Raw genomic sequence first — 21,745 nt, forward strand, 5'->3', positions numbered from 1 at the left:
TTTTTTATTGGAACAAAAATTTAAAAGTGCAAGCTTAGAGCTTTTTAAGAGGACTTATGTCATCCATGTTGGTATTTAATCGAAAGTATCGATATATAACTTTAATATAAATCGTAATTGTAACATTCATGTCTGATGTATCTAAATAACAATACGAAAACTGCATTTTGAATATTAATTAATATACGACGTAATGATTCCATTTGAATTTTCGTATCCAAGATTGAATTTCACAAACCTTGATATCACTTGCCTTTTGCTGAGTTTTCTACATTTTCAGACGATAAACGTGTAAATTTCAATGATATTAAGGAGATGATATGCAATAGTTTCCCAACTTGACAGACTTGATAAATAATCATACGATGGTAGTCGTTGTTATTTTCGCGTTATTCATCGCATCCCTTGGGAGATCTTTAGGTTTACATGACAGTTATGCTAAACTGTTGCTGAAATTATTTGAAGTATGTCTTATTATTTCCCCCCAAAAATAATAGTATTGTGTTTGTGTGCATAACAGTATCCGCGTACTTTATCCTCCAGTATTTTTTTAAAGTGTTGATTTTATTTTCATTTTACAGCATACTAAATTAATTTGCGAACCTTTTTTTTGGATGACATTGCTTTAATTGCACGAATACCACACTTACAGAGTGACAGACCGGCTAACTTGTTACGAGTTTATTTTTGTGTTTAGCAAAATTGAGAATATATTCAATGTAACACTAGGAATAAATTTCATTATTTTAATTACAATACCTTTTTGAATTTTGTGAAAAATAAAAACTAATGTTTTACGTACGCCTTTTTCTCGCCAATACTCACAGCCATAAAAATTTATCGCGATCTTATAATGTATCAAAAAAAATTCAGTAGGAACTTTTTTTTATTCAAAAATTTAGCTTTTATAAAAATAGCGGAACAAAATATCATTTAAAATAAATCTTATGGATGGTTTTAAACTTTAAATATGGAGTGCTTTTATGTTGTCACTTAACATTTTTAGCCTGAAAGCACTATAAATATATTATTACGCAGGGTTGGCATTTCGTGTAGAAGAAACCTATTTCTTCCAGGTCACTAAAAAGGTGACGGAAAAAAAAACTGAAATGAAATGATAGAAACTGAAATAATTGTTTGCTTACCAGTATTATGTATTAATTGTTGATCAATATTGTTTAAAAATAACTAACAAATGAATAGTTTAAATTTAAAACAAATTAAATGAATGGTTCAAAAGATAGAAAATTTTTTGCATTTAAGTTTTTTAACAATAAATTATTTGTATTTTATTGAGAATATTTGAAATCTTAAGCTTATATTTTGATTTATGTAATTTTATTTTTCGGAATATATATTCAATTCTAAATATGTACTTGTGTTGTTTACAATTTACTGAATATTCTAAGTAAAGGGAAGAATTCTGTATCGCTATCTACGCTAAAATAATTGCCAAGTCTTTGCAACTTCTATACAGTGGCCAGTAAGAAACTAAAAAAAAACGTCATAGAAGGGGACTAACTCAGTTTTTTTTTTAAAATTTGCAGGATTAAAATCTATTTGGAACCTTTGTGATTGTAGTTGATGTGACAAATCACTATCCAGAAATATCCAAATGGATAGAATTATCATTATATATATATACTTAATGAAATATTAATTCAAAAGTTATTTTGTTAAAATAGTTTTCAATTTATTGAATTGGTATTGCAAATTTTTTAAGACTTATATATTTTTTAGTAATTTCAGATATCAATTTTGTTTTTATTTATATATTATTAAAAAAAAAATGGTTTGTTTAATAATAAAGTTAAGCTTAGTTTTTCTCCCTAAGTTTATAATTTTAGTAAATCCTGAAGAAACTTCAGTAGTTATCAAATTGTTAAAAAAAGAAGTTTTATGTTTGATAATGTGTTGTGTAATATAGAGTTGTATACTAATGTTTGTGTTATGTTGTAATGTTATGTGTTATATTGTATATAACGTTTGTATTTAATTAAAAATTTGCCAGTATTCTTAAAATAAGGTTAGTTAATAAAAAGAAACATATATATGCAAAAAACAATTGTAGGAATTTAATGTGCACTTTTTTTTCTTTTTTTTTTTTTTTTTGTTATTTAAGATTTAAAATACGTTAAATCATCAAAATCTGAAAAAAGAGGGATGGGTCAAAATAAGAGGAGAACCCTTGATCTACTTTCAACAAAGTTATTCTTCTATTGTAATTTGATGTAGTTGATGTTTTGTAATTTGATTACCTTTTCTTAATCATGACCTTAAATTTTCCATTAATGTATTTTTCCCCCCTTCAACAAATGAATTTCGTCATGGATTATCTGTCCATTATCTATTTTATATTTTAACAGTTTTGTCAAAAGAAAATTGAAAAAGCTGAGAAAAGAAATTTGGATGATTCAGATGAAGAAGAGGATTCATCCAACGGCAATTCAGGTATCAATTATGTTGTGTCTTCTTTTCTCACTAAAATCCAGTAACTGATTATAGTATTTATTTAAATCCTTAAATTTCTAATCATGCTAATTCTTTGACCTTAATAGCCTTTTTTCCTATTCTCTGTCTGTTTACTTTTCTATCTATCTTTGCATCAGACATGGTTTCTAGCATCCATTTGATTGCATTGCAAGTGAATTCTGATTATTCTCTGTACCTTGAAGAAAAAATACAAATGTGTACATTTTTGTTGTATTCTGTTTGTTTTGAAACAATTAAGGAGAATCTGCTAATAGTGAACTTTATATTCAAGTTTCTAAAGAAACAGTGTACATATTAATGCAACTTTGTTGTACATATATTTTACTCTGATTATTTGTAATTAAATGGTAGCGTATTAAAGTCAGAGTTTAATATTAATTTATCAAAATAAATAAATTAATGTTATAAAAGAAATCATTACTAATGTAACTGCTATGTACTTATAATATAATTAGGTTATTATGTCCAGTTATGAAAGTTCATAATTTTAACTTTGTTTATGTGCAAGTATGCACTTTTATAAATATATATGTTAAATTGTTTTGAAAATGCAGATTTGAAGCTGCAAATAATTTACATTACAATTTTCCCATTTATGCTTAATTTAGTCAGTTACCAAAGTAAAAATGATTGAGTAAATGCCTGGAGGAATATATATGGGTTCCTCTATCCTGAAAAAGCTCAATGATTTTTATTTTACTCTTATTTTTTGTCTTCTTTAATTTGTTAATTTTGTTATTCAAAGATAAGTTACTTAGAGCTAGCACTTTTGTGATTAAATTCCATATTCAATCTGATCCTTTAAAGTTAAATTTTAAATATATACTTATATAAAATAAAAAATGAAAGGAAGTAATTAATTGGTAACCCAAAAATTATTTGCCTTCACTCTCAAACATCTTGTCCCTTTTTGTTATAAATGTCCTAAAGCTTTTTTGAATATAAATAATTTAAAACAATATTCTTGAAGTAGCTGCAAATTTAGTAATAAGTATAATTAATAAATTAAAATAGCTTTTCTATTCTTGAAGTAGCTACGAATGTTGAGGAAGAAAGAAATCATCTAAGTTGTTGTAATTTGTCTTGACCTTTATGTAATTTGTCTTGACCTTTAAAATGTTAGTTCCTGATTATTCTCTTAAAGTTTAAGCTTTTTCTTTTTACCGAGTAAAAAGTTTTTTCCTTATGCTATCAAAAGGTAAATTAACATGTAGCAAAGAAAATTATGTACTTTACCATGTCATCGATGCAAGTATTGTATAGAAAAATAGTCAGCTCTTTAAAAAGTTTTTTAAAAAAAATTTGCCTGAGTTATGGTGTTCAAAAGATTGTAAAATAACGAGACCGTAATATTATGATTTCTTACTTGGGTTTATGTTTTAAGAGAAAAATGGTTGCAATTTTTCTCTTAGAAATAAATTTTGTATTCTAGGTTATGAAAGTGTTATTTCTCTTAGTATGACATCTCAATTAAGAGAAATTTACTTTCTCATTTTGGTGTTTGAAAAAACTTATTATATGATATATTATTTAGTGATATCGAGAGAAGTAAAGTTGGTGCCGGAGCCTCACCCAGAGGGTAACAATGGTCATTTGGAGGATTCTAAGCTTCCGCTAAACAGGACAGAATTTCATCTTGAGCACATTTTTGATTTTATTAAAGCTGGTGTCGAGGTGAGGAATTTTTTTTTTTACTAAAGAAAGCAAGTGTATTTATGTTATTTCATTATATTTTATCTAATGTGGGTATTAAAATGTATTCTGCTTATTTTATTACTATTTATCTATTTAAACGATCTGATAAAAGATATTTGAGTTAAAAAAATCTGCCTTTCTTAAATGACACGTTTTAGTTTGAAACAGTTAATAAAATAACTATTCTTTCAATGAGAGTATTTGAATAAGTAATGCCATCATTAGAGGCAATTAGAATATTATTGTATCATATTTCGGATCCATCTCCCTTATCAGCAAAATTCCAAAACACAATACTCCAAAACGATGTACCAAAAACACAATATAACAAAAACACAATATAACAAAAACACAAACAATGTACCAAAAACACAATACTCCTCTTTGTTTTTTTGTACTATTACTGCAGTAATCTTATTTCAGGATGCAATTTGAATAAAAGATAAAGCTTTGCAGAAAACAAATATTATGCTCGAATCTGTTTTACAAAACTTTGAATAAAATATTGTTAAGGGATGTTTCTATTTTCCATTTGGTATACAAGCTTTTAAACCTTGAAACTATTGGATAAAATTTTCTTTCAATTCTTTTTTTCCTCAAAATTTTTTTCTGAATCTATTTTTTCCCCCTTCATTTTTAAAATAAAGGGATTTTACTATATTGCTTTACCCTTCCTCTCACGACTCAGATGTTCCAGTAATAAATGAATGGTTAGTTAAGCTCAAAAGATGGAAAGATTTAATGTCAGATTCAACTATCCCTCCTACCCTGTTTCATTATAAATTTAAAATTAGATCCTGCCAACTTGTCTTCTACTTCAATTTTTTAACAATAGATTAGTCTTGCTAATTAATTTTTTTTTCTTCCTATTAGTCTGTTATTGAAGATGAAGTCACTAGCAGATTTGCTGCAGAAGGTATTGAAATATTTTGTTTTAACATTATGAAATGTATCCTAGTTATAGTACAATAAATAATCTGCTTTGAATAATAAAATTTTGTTATTCATTAGTTCTTTTTAAATTTTAGAGCTACCTGTTTGGAACCTTTTAACTAGGACTAACAAAAACTATCAATATATAAGGTAAAGTTATATCATTGGTCTCTTATTCATTTAAATTCAGCTTTTTCAAAATTCAATTTTTGTTTATTACTAATTTATTATAAAGCATGGACTGTAGACTCTTGAGTTTGTATAAATTTTTTCTAGAATATACATACGTATATACAGTAGAATCCTGATTATCCGAGTTACTGTGAACCACAACTAACTTGAATAACAGAAAAACTCTATTAAAGCAAAGAGTATAGCAAAAAGGAGGGGGGGAAAAGTAGTTATAAATGTAATATTTTTAACAAATACAAATTTATACGAGTACAACCACATACAGTTCATATTATAATTAAGAAGCTTACTTGAAAATACTTAAAGAGCATTTTTTACTTAATAAAGTCCTTAATCGATTTTTGTTTTAAATTACTTTGGCACTTTTCTGCAGCAAAATTTGGCCATTTTTTTAGGGATAAAAAAAAGTCTGTCTCTTCTTGTTCTATATATTCAATAGTACTTTCGATAGCTTTTAGTCCAATCTGTATGAGATAATTTTATATGTTGATTTTCATTGTCTTCATCATCTTCGCTAGATTCATTTTCATTATTGACGATATTAACGATCATTTCATTGGATCAAGTTGTTCAATTTCATTTTCCTGAGATAAATTCAGGAAATAATTCTCTGGAAGATAAATTCAGTTTTTTTTTCACTGTCCGTAGTTTTAAAAATAAAAAATAAACAAGATCAAAAAAATCCTTGAAATATTTTATAGCTATCGGATGAAGCTGAAACTCGGATAATCGGGACTCTGTATATATGTATGTGTTAGTGTATCTTTATATGAATTTCTTTAAATCCTATTAAAGGCAAAATATGACTAATCCCCATGTTTTATGTACCCAGTGTTTACTCATCAGACCTTAAAAAAAGTTTAAAAAAATTTTTTCTTTACTTATTTAAGAAGTAGAATGACTATCAAATGCTGAATATTTTTTATAGCTTTGAAGTCTTTTATACAATAAATTTTTAAAATCATAATTTATACACATAGGTTTGTTTGTAGTTATGTAATTTTGTAATTATTAATAATTTATTTATGACATTATTTCTGATGTTTTTAACTGTGAAAAAATAGAATTTACCTAAAACTTTATTTACATTTTAATTTTTAGTGTTCGACTAACATGCATTTGGGGCATAGGATTCTTTTTGAGATATTGTATACTTTTTCCATTACGGTAAGTGTAGATAATGGATGAATATGTTTCAATTGATATGTTTCTTGTTTTTAAACTTCATTTTTCAATTTCAGGTGTCTCATAACACTTTTTGGTGTTTGCTGGCTTCTCACTTGTACAGCCATCATAGGGTCACTTCCAGAAGGAAGGTAAAAAGCATTTTGGGATAAAAAAATGTTTCTAAATGCATTAAATTTTCATTCAGCCTATGTGTTTAAATTCATTTATGTTTTATACTTAAGTGCAATATATTTTATTTTGTATTTTTAATTATTTCATGTTTCATACAAATTAATCTATTTTATGTTTTGTCTATTGATTTAAATATTTTAAATGTTCTCAATAGTTTTTTTTTTTTAATTTAAAAAAGTTAATATTTATTTCTTTCTGGACTTCTAATTAGTTCGGTAACATAAATAATAGAGAAATTAACAACCAAGAAAATTCAGTTTTAGTTCAAGAAATCAGAATATATAAGAAATTAGCATGGTTAAATTCAAATGAAGTATTATAGGAATTAATGTTTCATTCTTCTTCTTAAGCACTAAAGCCGGTTACCGGCTAAACCCATCTTTACCCCCTCTAGATCTATTCATTGCTATATTTCTCAATTTGTTTACTCCGAAGTCCTTTAATCAAAGAATGAAACTGATTTAAGCAAATTCAGAATAAGACAAAATAAGAAAATAACATTTAAAATAATAAGAATAACATTTAAAATAATAAGTCGAAATGGAAACACGCTAAAAGCAGCTAAAACCAATTTTGTCTTATTTTAACAATTTAGAAAGTTAGAAACACAAATCAAGCAAGATAAGAATTTCTATAGATATGTATGTTAGCAAAAACAGCACTTCATCTGGAGACACACTGTCGTCAGTGGTTAAACACAAAACTGACTGTGCCCGAGGCCCCATAATAGATGAAATAAATAAGAAGAAGCAATTAAAAATTCAAAAATTGAAATGTAAATGCAGTGAAAAATTTATGATACACAAACACAAGTCAAAAGTACACAGACTTTAACCAGAGCTCATTCTAGGTATTATTATTCGAAAAGGGCATATAAAACTATTTGTCTCTCTAGTGTCTTGTGCAACTGTATTTTTGTTTCACAACTTGTGTTTTTAGATTTGAACTGGTTTTTCAAACCAATCCATGATAACATTTGTAAGCAAAGTTGATTCTATTTTTTATTTCAATTTTTTTTCATTGTTTACTATTGTACCTAATGATTTAAATTGAGCCACTTGTTTAAACTCACATTCATAAATTTTCTGTTGTTGCAAATTTGTGATTCTATTTATTATTGCAATGGATTTAGTTTTTTCATTTTTGACTGACAATCCTATGTTTTTTGCTGCTACCTCAAAATGTTTAAAGATGTTCTTTGGAATTTTATTTCAATTATTAAATTACTTGAAGTTATCAAAAGTTAGTTTTTTTTCTTCCTTTAATGACTCGTATGTGTAATAAGATTTTTATTGCACTCATGTCTTCTATTTTCATTTTCTTTCTTTTCCAAGAGGTTAGTACTTGTGTGAGAATTTTTTAATCTTTAATTACGAAAATTCAAGACCTTTATACAGCCCTAATCTTCTATTTACTTTTTCCCAATTTATTGTATTCAAATGGAGGACTTATACTCTGTCATCTGCAAGTAATTATTTATTTCATTAAAAAAAATTCTTACTCTTTTTATCCTGTTTTATAGTTAGGGCTGAATATTTTATTAGAAAAAAATTCTTCCTGCAAAATCAAGCAAACTTTTAATACTTTCCTTCATCTATCAAAAGAGAAAATGGTGCTATTGCAATGACATCCTTTTTCAAAAAGAGCAGACTTCCATAATTTCTTTTTTAAAACAAAAATGGTTTGAAAATTTGATATATATCTTATAATAAATTTAATTTTACAGGTTCAAACGATGGATCTATTATCATACGAGCATTTTGTGCTTCAGAGTTTTTTCTTGCGCTTGTTCAGCTGTTGTTACTTATCATGATAGGTATAAAGCATCTAAAAACAATTTTTTTCTCTCTCTTTAAATTGTAATGTTTGTTTAATGAATCTCTTTTGTTGATTTTACAGAGAAAATAGAGCTGTAAATGGAGGTATATGCGTTGCTAACCATACTTCTCCAATCGATGTTGTAATTCTGCATAGTGATAATAGCTACGCATTGGTAAGTTGACCATATATTCCAGTGTATATGTATACTGCTGAAAATTCAAATATGAAAATTTCTAACATTAAAAAAAAACATACACAAAATTAAGGCTGCAAATTTTCTTAAGTTAAAAATATTTCACATTTTTTCTCTGGATATCATATATTTGTCCTCAGGTAAAAATACTATGAAGAATTTCAAATAAAGATAGCACCAAAGATACTAGACTTTTGGCAAAATGTGAATCAAATGTTTAAAATCTTTCAAAAAGAGTGGAATTTTGAATTCTCTAGATGTGGGAAAAGGATTTTTTGTAGGACTCGGCAGATGAAGAGGAAATAGAATCCATTGCTGAGTCCATTGCGGATACTTATGTCAACACTGCTAACATTTTTGAATCCGACACAGATGTTCTGGAATCGTAAAGTTTGTACAAAGAGAGAGAAAAAAAACTCTGGTAAAATTACCATACAGTGTGGTAAAAATATTTCTGATTAAAAAAAAGGATAATTCTGGTATAAAAATCAAAATATATGATATTTAAACTGTTCATGTGGTAGAGGTTTCCTGGAAACTCTGGTTTTAAAAATTATAGTTCTTATTACCACACATTCAATAAAAATGCAGATCATGTAAAAATTACCTAATTTTAACACATGTAAATAAATATTTTATTAATCTACCGAAATCATTAACAAAGGGCTGCAGTCAAAATTAACATGCTTTTTTTCTGTTCCATTAGTGCCAGAAACTTTGTAAATTTTACAATATTCTGGACCATACTTTCTTTCTAAGTGTAGCTTGATGGTATGTTTTAAAAGTTTTCAATGTGTTAAAGGTTTTGAAATATCTTTGAATAAATTATCTTAACTTTTTTATTCTTAATTTTTTGTTGAATATAATTTAGAATATTGCTTCTAAACAAACTTTTCTATGCAAAGGAAATATGAGAGAAAATAAAAAATTAATTATATATAACATATTAAAAATAATTTTAGAATCTGGTAAATTGATACAGAATTATTCATATCTATTTTGTTCATAGCACATTGATATTTTATATTCAAGGAATGTCCAATTTTATTATCAGTCTATAAGTGGATCTCATCTTTTTTTAACTTTGGAAGTTTGAAAAGTCTTACACCAGTATATACAGTAGGGAACCGATTATCCGGAACGATCGGGACCATCGCTATTCCGGATAACTGATTTTTCCGGTTTTCTGAATCGCTACAAAAAGCCGTTTTTTTATTGTTAAACCCAACTAAAAAAAAATTTGAAAATCTTAAAAAGAACAAAAAACGATGAAATAATACACTAATGATTATTTTTAAAATGATGGTGTGGTAAACATCTTTCAAAAAAAGAAAGAAAAATCCTAAAATCTTATGGGGAAAAAAACATTTTTTTTTTAAATGGCGGGAAAATTTATCGAACTTCGTTCCGGTTATTTGGTTTTCCGGTTTTCTGATTTCCGGATAACGGGTTCTGTACTGTATAATAGTAAAAATATGTGTTTCTTCTAAGTCTATGTTTAATGCTAAGATATATTTGGACAACTGCTAAAATCTTTGTCCATATAGTTTTATTGCACATGATATAAGTAGAAAAGCATGACTATTTGTATTAGATATAGTTTTTTATCTCTGTGCTCGATAATTTATACTTATTACAGTAAACGTTCTACTCTTCTGAGTGCTCAAAAATGAGCCAACTCTAGATTCTTGTGTACTAAAAATCTTTATTTTCTGTATAACCTTGTTTTCAGGGAAAAAAATTCCACATCTTAATTATAAAAATTTTATCGGAATAGACATTTATTAAAATAAATAATGATAATAAAAGGGATAAAAAAAGCTGTTGTCCATAATATTAGCAAAATTAAAATTTTATTTTGTAAGATGTAGAAACAGAAAATGTTAATTGTTTATCCTGCTGAAATTACCATCCATAAAAATCTTCATTAAGCACATTTAATATCAGTTGATTAAAATAAAATTTTGCATGATTAATTTAAATTTTTTTTTTGTGTAAAACCTTTAAATAGCTGGGCCATCAATTAAATTATTTTTTCTTATTTTGGTGTAAAGTATGCCTTATGCGTTATATAAATCCAGCAAAATAAGTTATCAATATCAGATGCAGTAATCACTTTAAAAGAGAGGTTTTCTCCATTAATTTCTAAATATTTTAATGAAAATTTTGAGGCATTTTTACTTCAGTCATATTTATTTCATGTAATAACTGTTTAAGTTAATTTATTTATCCAGCTTAAGGAAAAAATATGAAGGCTCTAAAATTATGTGAACCATAAAAAAAAGGTCATAGTTTGTGAATGACTTTTTGTTAAAAATTTTTTTATTATTTTTCAATAAGTTCTTATATATGATCTGTAGAAGTGATGCTTTAATTTTTCTAGGTTGGTCAAAGTCATGGTGGTTTTCTGGGAGTTCTGCAGAGTGGATTGGGAAGAGCCACATCACACATATGGTTTGAACGGGGAGAAGTGAAAGACAGAGAACTTGTACAAAGAAGGTTTGTACACCTTTTATATTTAAAAAAAACACTTGTTCAGTTTCTGATGACAAAAGAAGGTTATACTTTTATATTGTCTGGAGTGCAATACTTTCAAAATTATATACATTATTTATTGAATATAACGAATAACAGTTTCAAGTCTTGTGGCAAATTGTAATGCATTATATTAATTGTAAAAAAAAATCTAATTTTTTTATAAACTTTAAACTTGACTTCGTTTATCATAAGTTTGTGTATGGATTATATTTGGGTTTGAGGACAGGAATATTTAGGTGAGGTAATAATATTATATTCAAATAAATTGATTTTAAGAACCATGTTGTAATCTGCAACCATAACTGCTGAAAAAGCAAGTGATAATACCACAAGGATTTACAATGAATACTAATTCAGCCTGTTGAAAGGAGATTACTCTAATGTGTTTGTTGTAATACTATTTTAGTATTAAAATCATCAAGACTAAGGGGGGGGAGAAAAAAATCCCTAGATCAATTAATCAAAATCACTTGGATTTAAGATGAAATTGGTGTGAATGGAGCACCATGTTGAAAAGTAAGTACTCAAGTGAATAATTTGATTTCGCAAGTTCTAACAATAAAGTATTAAAAAATCGTAATTTTAAAAAATTTGTTAAAATTCTTACAGTAGTTTCCAAAATAAAAATAAAAAAATGGGTGAAAAACCATTAGGATTTACCATAAAATCAAATTTATAACTTAATAGGTCTAAAACTTTGACATCTTTATTGGCTTAAGTAACATCAGACATCTTGACTTTACAGGTTAAACAGTATGCTGGGTATTTATTTTTCATTTGTAGTAGTCGGGAATGTAGGCCATTTTAAACCATCCAAGTATCCATGCAACTTTTCCAAATTTCAGGAACCTTTATTATCAGGATATTTTTATGGTGTTTAAATGTCAGTCTGTAATTAGAATGAATTCATATTTTCCATCCTAATGTGTATGTGACATTCCCTTACAACTTTCCTATCTTGTTAGGATTATATTTCTAATCATAAAATGCTATGTGATTCTGGATTGTCTAGATGTAACCAACCTGTCATTGGAAATTCTGTGTTTTAACATTTTTGCAGCTTAAAAAGCATTTCATTATTTCTTAGCAGCAAAATAACTTAAATCCTCATTGGACTTTTATTCATGAATCTTCAGTCAATAAGAGCCAATATTTTTCCATTATTGGCTTTATATAAAATTGTTAGATTAACCTAATATTTCATATCCATTATTCAGCAAATGTCATTCCTAGATTGAATTGTCAATTTCCCCCTATATTTTACAGCTTTTTTTCATCCAATATCAGTCCTATATAGAATTGTTATTGCCCAATATTTAAAAGCCATTTCAGGACCAATATTAAAAAAATCTAGCTATCTTAATATTGGTCGCCCAGTGCATGTTCTTATTGCCAATTTTGAGCCTCACTGGCTCAAGGTAAGGATTTGTCGCTAGTGTTGTTTTGTGAAATATTTAATTTAATATTGACATTGTTTAATTATAATTTTCTTAGGTTACGAGAGCACGTCGAAGATGAAACTAAACTTCCTATTCTGATCTTCCCTGAAGGTTTGTAAGATTGATTAACATTATTTTCATTTACTGTGATTATTTTTAATATTCCTTTTTTGTATTTATTTAAAACATATTTCTTAAATCTTATCGATTTTGTGAACTACTAGGTGTGAAAGTTATTTTTAATAGGGTATATTTTAATAATGTTTCATCCTTTATTTTTTTTTTGTTGATATTTTTGGTTTTAATAATTAAAAAACAAATCATAATAATTGCTGATTTTCTTCACATTTTTATAAAATTATCAAATATTTAATTTTTAAATTTTTATGGCAAGGTTGTAATCTTAAATAAAACAAGAAGTTATGAAAATAGGGAATATTTTTCCTATTTTGTTATTGTTGCTCTTCCACAAAGACAAGCAGGGCTAAATGAGGTTCATGACTTTGTACACCCTAAAAATTCCAAAACCAGCAATGTATTGTGTTAAGGTCTTTATCTGAGGAGCCCTAGACTTTCAAGAATATGATCAGGTGAAACCTACCTGGTACAAGATTCAAGGAACTTAGTAACCCCAGTATGTATGGAAGATTTCAAAGGCCCACTGAAAAAGCAGTGAGGGTGGTTTGATCCTAAGTTCCAAAGAGCCTCCGAGATTATTTACTCTGATGCCAGCTGTGTGTTGGTGGAACAAGACAGTTAGTCTTATTCATGAGTTTACTTTTGGAAAAGGCTCCAAGTAAATGAGAAGTGTAAAAGATGCTGAGTCTTCACCTGCCTGAAACAAGTTGTCTGCAATATCATTGCCTACAATGTCAGTGCGATGAATCAACTGAAAGTGAATAAAATAGGACAAAAGGCATTTCAGTTTTTTTTAATATTCAACAACATTCTCTCTGATGTTGGATCAACTGGACTGGTGTTTAAATAACACTTCTACTCTGACTGCACCCAGATTTAATTTATTTCAGGACTTACATAATTGTGTCTATGCCTTCATGTCTGGCAATAAGCTCGCTTCATAAAACCAATCTGTTTATGATTCTTTCTGTTTTTCTTCTAACCTGATGCAAATTGCATTGCCAGATCGATCATTATCCTTTTTTCCTAGTATTCTAAACTATACAACTATTTTATTTAAAAAAAAAATGTTTTTTAATTCATTGGAATAGGTGTTGCTGCTTTGTCAGTGAATCTATTTCTTCTCTCTCTGGAACAAATTTTTTTTTTCTGTGTGTATATTTTATTGATTCCACTCCCTATAGGGTTGCTAATTGTCAATCTCAGTTTATCATTCTCACGATTTCAAAGTTTAACTATTATTTTTCTTTGAGTACTGTTTTGAGAACAGAAGACTAAATGTTTAGCTAAAAAAAATGTCCTATATGTCAGACATAGTTTAACACTAAATTGTTTTTACTTTGCACTTGAATGTAAGTTTGATGAATCTATGTTTTAATTATCATTTTCTTCCTTACTCATTGCGTAATAAAAACCGGGGGTAAATAACTTGAATGTACCCTTCCCCACAAGATTTTTAAGTGTGCCTAATCTTAGACTTATTACAAAAAATGTAAAAATTAAGCAAAAAAATCTGTGGTTACATTAAGTTATTTATAATCATTAAGTTTAAATAGCAAAAATCGTAAATGCAATGGAAAGGCAGAATTTAGACAAGATACTGAAATGAAGCATTGTATGTATTTACTACATTTAAATGAACCTCATGTCTTTCTACCCGCAATGCTAGAGTGTTATTTTCGCTGCTGAGTAACACATTGCTTTAATCTGTTTCATGAAACTGTCTCTTTTGCTCATTTCATATAAGTTAATTTTAGGTTATTCATTTGTATGTAGGCACATGTATAAATAACACATCTGTGATGATGTTTAAAAAGGGGAGTTTTGAAGTTGGAGGAATTATCTACCCTGTTGCCATAAAGGTAAGAAAAAAAACTTGCTTTTTATCCAATAGTTTTTCCTTACCAGATATATTTAATTTCTTGTTAAATATTTGCTATTTAGTATAATGAAATCATTTTTCTGTCTATTTTTTCACCTTCAAAAAAGTATCTTTTTTAAGGATGAACAATTTAAGGAAATTTTTTCTATGTATTATATTTAGACGTGAATAAGTAGATATAATGCTTATGGAAGTTTTCATAATTATTTGAGCTTTATTTTCTAGAATACATTAGTTTGTATTATTTAATGTTGTAATTAACTAAAAATGCATTATTTTTAAATAAAAAAAATTAACTTCATTGAGAGAAAGTACATTGATAGCCAAAAATCAAATCTAATTTTCCAATTTTTTAATGAAAATGTTTTTTGAGATAGAATTTCGGCAAGTTATGTAGAATTTAAGAGGTAATCAGTGAGCTTTCGTGCTTAAAAATCTGAATTTGAACGCTGTGAATTAGTGACCAATATTATAAATTTAGAGGACAAATAACAGCCTTGTTAAAATTACTATTGCCTCTAAAAGTCTTTTTTAAAAAGTAATTTAAAATATTTATTCAGTGATTTAGGCAAATGGATGACGTCACATTATGAATTTATTTTCGTTCATTAATTTTTCTCTTAAGAAAAAAATATTATAAAGAAGATTAAAAAAACAAAATTAAAATTGTCTAATTTCTTAAGTAGTTATGTCTTTTTCATATATACGTATTTTTTGCCTTGCTCATTTTGAACTATGTCCATTACTTAAACACTCTTTTTTAGGTGCGTCAGGATAAAAAGCTCACTGACGTGCTTTATAGAACCAAATATGAAGAAAATCTCTTTTTTTGGGGGGGGGGGAGTTAAATTCATGTTTTAAAAGAAATGAGAACTAATAATTCGTGCATAAATGAATGAATGTCTGTTACAGTATGATGCAAGGTTTGGTGATGCTTTCTGGAACAGCAGTAAACAGAGTTACATGCAGTATTTGGTGATGATGCTCACAAGTTGGGCTGTTGTCTGTGATGTCTGGTATCTCCCTCCTATGATTAGACAGGTACTGTGCAAACACATTTTTATGTATGAGTGCCAACTTCTCCAGTTTTTACTTATCATTTTATGTTTGATTTTGTAAATTTGTTTTACAATAATTTTGGTCATGAAATTTAAACAAATATCTAATACAGCACTAAAGTCCCTTGTGAGCCTTACAAGGGTGATTGTATTTTGGATGTACCCCAGAATTCTGGGTTTTTCTTATTATCCTTCTAAGTCTTGAAACTTGGAACATGGCATGTGATTTTTTTTTTGTGGAATTCCGCCTATCTCAAGACCATTGGTTTAATGACTGCCAGTGAGAGAAAGTTAGTTTGTAAGATGACAAGAATTAAAACAATTTTCTCGTCAAATAAAATAAAATAAAAAAATTTAAATTTTTACTTCCATGTATCATATAATAAAAATTTCTTTGCTATGTATTATTTATCTTTATAAAAATTAATTGTGAATATTTATTTTCAGAAAAATGAAAGTGCCGTTGAATTTGCAAATAGAGTTAAAGCAGAAATAGCTAGGAAAGGTGGATTAGTAGACCTAATGTGGTATGAATTTTCTTAATACTAACTATTAACAATCTAAATACAATAAAACCTCCTTTAACCCTAGGGACCGAAAAAATTGTTCGTTTAGAAGAGTTGTCCGCTTACAGGAAGGGTGTTAATGTGTTTCGGGAAGGTGTAATGAAGTTTAACACAGTTAATTGTTTTTAGAATATTTTCAAAGATGTAGATATAATTAAATAATTTACAATAAGTACAATTAAATAATTATCTACAAGGATATTTATTTAAACTTTAAGAAAGATAGAAAAGAATATATAAAGAAGTTAGGTGTAAATACATAATTCTAGATGTAGCTATTGATAAATTAATATAATTTTCCTATTAGCATAGATACTCAAGTCAGACATATGATACTGAAAAGGAGCTTTCAGTCCTCAGTCGATTTCAATTATTAGGTTTAGATCCCCTTACACCTACCTATCATTTGATAGGGAACATGATTAATACCTTCTTGAAAGTTAACCTCCCTTGATTCACTGTTCAGTCATGAGGACCTATGAAGTTGATTATTCACAATTGATCAGCTATCAAGTGTCTGAATAAGTGTTTCATTTATATGAACACATCAAAGACTATCTTCAAATTGATAAGAAAATTAAAGAAATTTTCAATGGGGAAGAAGCATTGAGAGCATTTTTAAGATGTCATTTCAACTCCAGGGGTCTCATAACCTGTGTGGTCCAGATGAAAAGATCAAAAGATGCCGCTGTGCGAATTATTTCAGGAGAGCAGTATCATTTTCTGTCCTTTTTTTTACAAGGATATAGGAAAGTGACAAGAGAAAGATTGATTCGTTAGTAGTGAAATAGCTTAACAATATTTTTAGTTATGGATAAGGCAAAAAATAAACCTGTTTCAAAAACGGCTAAAAGTTGTATTTTTTTCCTTGCAATTTATAGCAGAAATAGTTTTTTTTTCTTTAATTTAGAAAAGTAGTGTCCCGTTTGAAGAAATAGAAAATAACGTTTCAGGGCCAAAATGACTGTCCGCGTCCAGTTACGGGAGTGTCCGCTTTGCGGAGAATGTACATAATGGTTTATTTATAGAAGATTACCGGGGAATTAAAAATATGTCCGTATTGAGAGGCGTCCGTTTTGCAGGAGTGTCCATAACAGGAGGTTTCACTGTATATCAAACATAAAAATGCTTAACAATCCTTCAAATGAAAGTACTAGGGATGCTAGGATTAAGCTATCAAAGTATCCATTTCAATACCTAATAAATATTAGTTTGCTGAATTCTAATTACTTAGTGTTGAGTTATGGATTAAATAATTTTTGAAATTTCTGTAAAAAATCGAGCTATATGTATATTTTTATCTTCCAAGCATTGAGCCACTAGATATGCACCACTTTCGCAATGACTAAACACTCAGAAAGTTGTACCGTAAATTATCACATTTTATATAAACTGCATTAAGTAAAATGGATTTTTGTTATGTAGTTCATTAGCATAAATTATTTTATTTATGCTAATGAATTGTGAAAAATAAAAGTTTTATCTTTCTCATAAATCTAGATATTTTAAAGGGCAACAATTATTCCCAAGTGAATTTATAAATGTTTTGTTAATTAACTTAAATTTTACATAAAGCTAAAAATTTAGATAAGTAGTAATAACTTGTTACTCAATTTAGGCATAAACTCTTGTGAATGTAGTATTTTGTTATGTTATATATTTTATTTATAATTATAATATTTTGAAAGATTTCAATATTTAGAGTTAAAAGATAAAATCAATAATAAGCAGTATTACACACTAAGTAAAGTATTATGAAATTAGTGATTCAGATTATTTTCGCTTCAATTTTAATACCTTGTAAATGGGCAGTTTTATATAAATTGTTTAAAAGAGATTTTTATGAAGTTTTTTTGTTTTTAGAATGAAGGATTTTTTTCTTTTCTATTGAAGATTAAGCTTTGGGGCAATCTTTTTATATTCAACATGCTATGTTTAATAAGACTGCCAATTAGATATAGTACTTTGAATATAAACTAAAGCATAAAAATTATTAAATTTCCCAGATCGTTTCATACCTGCTTGATCAATATTTTTAAAAGTTTTTCATTTGAATTTGCTCATAACTAACCTTAGAAAATATTTTAATTTATGTATAAGCAAATGACTGCTTAGAGCTTTGGCAGTGATCATTGTACTCATAAAGAGAAAAAAAATTTAAAAATATCCACACAAAAAATAACACTATTACAAAGTTTAAAATATTAATTATAAAGCTGTCTAAAGTTATTTTACTTTTCTTTGAAAAAAACTGTCCTGGAAGTATTTAAGCTCTATAGGATTTAGTTTTTAAGCATTTTTCAGTACTCAAGTTCAAATTTCTTAAGTTAAATTCTATTTGTAAATGTTGCATGTATAGTTAGCAGCTTTCAGTATAACTTAAGTATAAAAAAATGATACCCTGAATAAATTTTGACTTAAATCAAAATGTATGTATTGATCTACAATTTTTGTTGAGTCCAAATTATGCCCTTTAATTATATACTGATACATATGTGTTCAAATTCTAAAAGTGAATACTTGATTTCTATTCAAGGGATGGACAGTTGAAAAGAATAAAAGTGAAACAGGAGTGGATCGAGAAACAACAGGAAGAATACAGTCGGCGGCTTAAATTTGACTGAGGATCTCTCTCTTGCCATTCTTTTTCTAAAACTAGTCCCCTCCCCCCTTCCATCAAGAAACCAGCCATTTGTGTTCACGATTGTAATTTAACAACCTGATTCGTTTTGTGAATGCTGTTTATACATTGCATTTTTAACTTTAAAATGATGGACAATTTTCGTCTTTCCTGTTTAAATTATGTATGTGTGTGTTTGTAATAGTTATAACTTTTATATTTATTGCATGAAATAAATGTTTTCTGATTGGACTACAAAACACTTCCTTCGTTTAATCTTTCCTGCATGCACACTTTCTCGCCAAATATTTTTCAATTATGGTGCGACAGTGTTATGAATGCACATGCTGTTTGAATATCCAGCATTAGATCTGCAAAAACAATATACTAAAGTAGCAAAAGTTCTTTTACAGAAAACAACTCAGTGAGTCTGTTTCAAATTATATGTTTTCTTTTAAATCATACTGCTGTGAAAGGGCAGAATGTAATAAATCAGCAATTAATTTATTACTTCGAAAACAATTTATATGATAGATTAAAGATTCTAAACTACTTGGAAAAAGCGTTTCAACAATCAGATTTGACTTTAGATAAAACTGAAGATTCATAAAATTTCTAATTTCGATACACGAAATTTAAACAGCCCAAACTTAATTTCTAGTGCTTCACCAAGTCAAAACTACAGATCAAAATAGTAAAAACAGATGTTAGGTTTTAAAGAGCTTGGTCACTTTAAAGAAGCAGAACTGAAATGTGTTTTACTAGCAACCATATTTAAGTATCTTTCTGGCACTCTTACACCATGAACTAGTTTATCTATGTGGCCGAAGTGAAGTGGCAAGTCAAAAGAATGGTATCTTTATGTCCACTTTAAAGCTGCACAATGGGCTATTGGCAATGGTTTGGGAAACATTCCTGAAAATTATCTGCAGACATGCCATTATCTTCTGCAGAGGGGATGACACCCCTCCTTTAATAAGCCTGGCATTTCAGGGTAGAACATTTTAACGAAGACAGATGCTGTACACCCACAGTCCCTTCGCAGGCTGATATTAGTGATCCGCCACCGGCCAGTGATACTCGACTTCGAAGATCTATTGAGAACAGTGTCTTATGATCTGTGGATCACTGTAGGACTAATGAAAAGATGTTTTTAATGAACAGTTATTTTTAATACTAATTTTTCTCTTCGTGAAAATTATGCATAGTCAATAATTTTCTTTTTTACATCACAGTTTAAGTGTTAATTTAACTATCCAAAAACATCAGTCAGCAGTTCATAAGAAGTCTGAATCTGGTTTTACTTGAAATTATACACTTCACTGGAATGGCTGGGGAAAAAAATATTTTTACGGTTTATTACTTGTTATAATTTGATCCGACATATCTTGCTCAGTTAGCACACTTTTATGGATCTCATCATAGATTGTCACACAGTAAGGAAATATTCCCCCCAAAAGGTGTATGTACTCATTGTAAAACGTTTTGCAATGCAGAGTTCATACTCAAAAATAATTTTTTCCTGATTGTTTCAAAGAAAATTGCAGGTAAAAAATAAATTAAATATTAACATTTTGGAGTGATAAGAATAAAATCTGAACTATCTGGATTTTCTATAGGGGAGAGTTGGATAAAACGGGATAGTCGGACAAAACGGGATACGTCGCCTAGGGACTAGACTATTGCAGCAATCTAGTGGACAACGACAGAAACATGTTATTCGACCGTGATTATATCATTCTCGGTGCATCCCGTCTCGAGATTACTATTTGATAGAAAGTTGTAGGTCTCAGAACTTTTTTATTCTATTTTCTCGACATTTTCTACATTTACGTGCGTTGTTTTTTACATTGTACTGCCTACATATATGGGAATAAAATTCCGGTGAGTATTAAATTTTATTAACCATTTATTTACCAATATTTTTATATGCAGTCTATCTAATTTTCTTTTCACATTAAGGCAGCAGCCATGATTGTTTCAAAAAGTGTCGGAGTCGGACAAAACGGGACACTTATGAGTTGGATAAAACGGGATAGAGTTTTTTATGTCCCGTTTTATCCACCTATTTATATGTAGGATTATTACCTTTTAAAATAGCCATATATTAATGTAGGCCTAGGCTTTTTGAACAACTTATTTATATTAGCTATATATATTTTTGAAAAATTTAGTCTCTTTACGTAGTAATGCAAAATTTGTTTATTAACGTTCATTATTAAGCATTTTATTTTCGACTCTAGGATTTCACATTTTCTTTAGAACTAATTGTAATGTATTTCTCTGATGAAGACTTAAGCTTTTTTATATATAAACTTCTTAATTTTCTGGATTGCTCAATTCTATCTACATAAAAGGAATTCTTCTCATTGTTTACTGAAGAATTTAAATACTTGATTATTAGAGTCTCTCAGGGATGTTGCGACAACAATGGAGTGAATTAGAAATAAAAGTGAATTAGACATGGAAGAAAAGTAAAGGATGATTAAACTACAAAAAAGAGCCAAGAGAATTGAAGAAAAAGCTGCTAAGAAATCTCTCTTAAGAGCACAAGGCACATCTCGACAACGAAAATTGCGGAAATAAGCCTTCATGTTTGAAAACTCATAGTCTTTAAAAACAAATGTAGCATCATATTTTTTTGTGTACTTATCTATAAAACAACAATCTATATAAAAATGTTTGAACAGTAAAATCCCATGAATATAGTTTATAGAAATATTGCTTCGCAGTTCTCTGTCAGTTAATTATGCTTTTCACTTAGTTTTATGCAAAAAATTAAACATTGTAAATCCTATCCCGTTTTATCCAACCCAGG

The 21,745-nt window shown here is 28.1% G+C and overlaps 1 protein-coding gene across 1 annotated transcript; it reads left to right on the forward strand.

The window, feature by feature from the left end:
• The first annotated feature begins 6 nt into the window (after nt 1-6).
• Gpat4 (Glycerol-3-phosphate acyltransferase 4) lies at nt 7-19,187 on the forward strand. Its single transcript, XM_016065212.4, has 15 exons — nt 7-464; nt 2,367-2,451; nt 4,028-4,167; nt 5,062-5,104; nt 5,217-5,271; nt 6,415-6,480; nt 6,555-6,629; nt 8,399-8,488; nt 8,572-8,665; nt 11,070-11,185; nt 12,719-12,774; nt 14,578-14,663; nt 15,596-15,724; nt 16,189-16,268; nt 18,844-19,187. Exons 1-15 carry the CDS (start codon nt 366-368, stop codon nt 18,929-18,931), a joined length of 1,302 nt encoding a protein of 433 aa, XP_015920698.2. The 5' UTR covers nt 7-365; the 3' UTR covers nt 18,932-19,187.
• Nucleotides 19,188-21,745: the final 2,558 nt, after the last annotated feature.

The sequence above is a fragment of the Parasteatoda tepidariorum genome, chromosome 2 (genome assembly GCF_982258835.1).
Source record: "Parasteatoda tepidariorum strain Cologne lab strain chromosome 2, Ptep-v5.0, whole genome shotgun sequence".
NCBI lineage: Eukaryota > Metazoa > Arthropoda > Arachnida > Araneae > Theridiidae > Parasteatoda > Parasteatoda tepidariorum.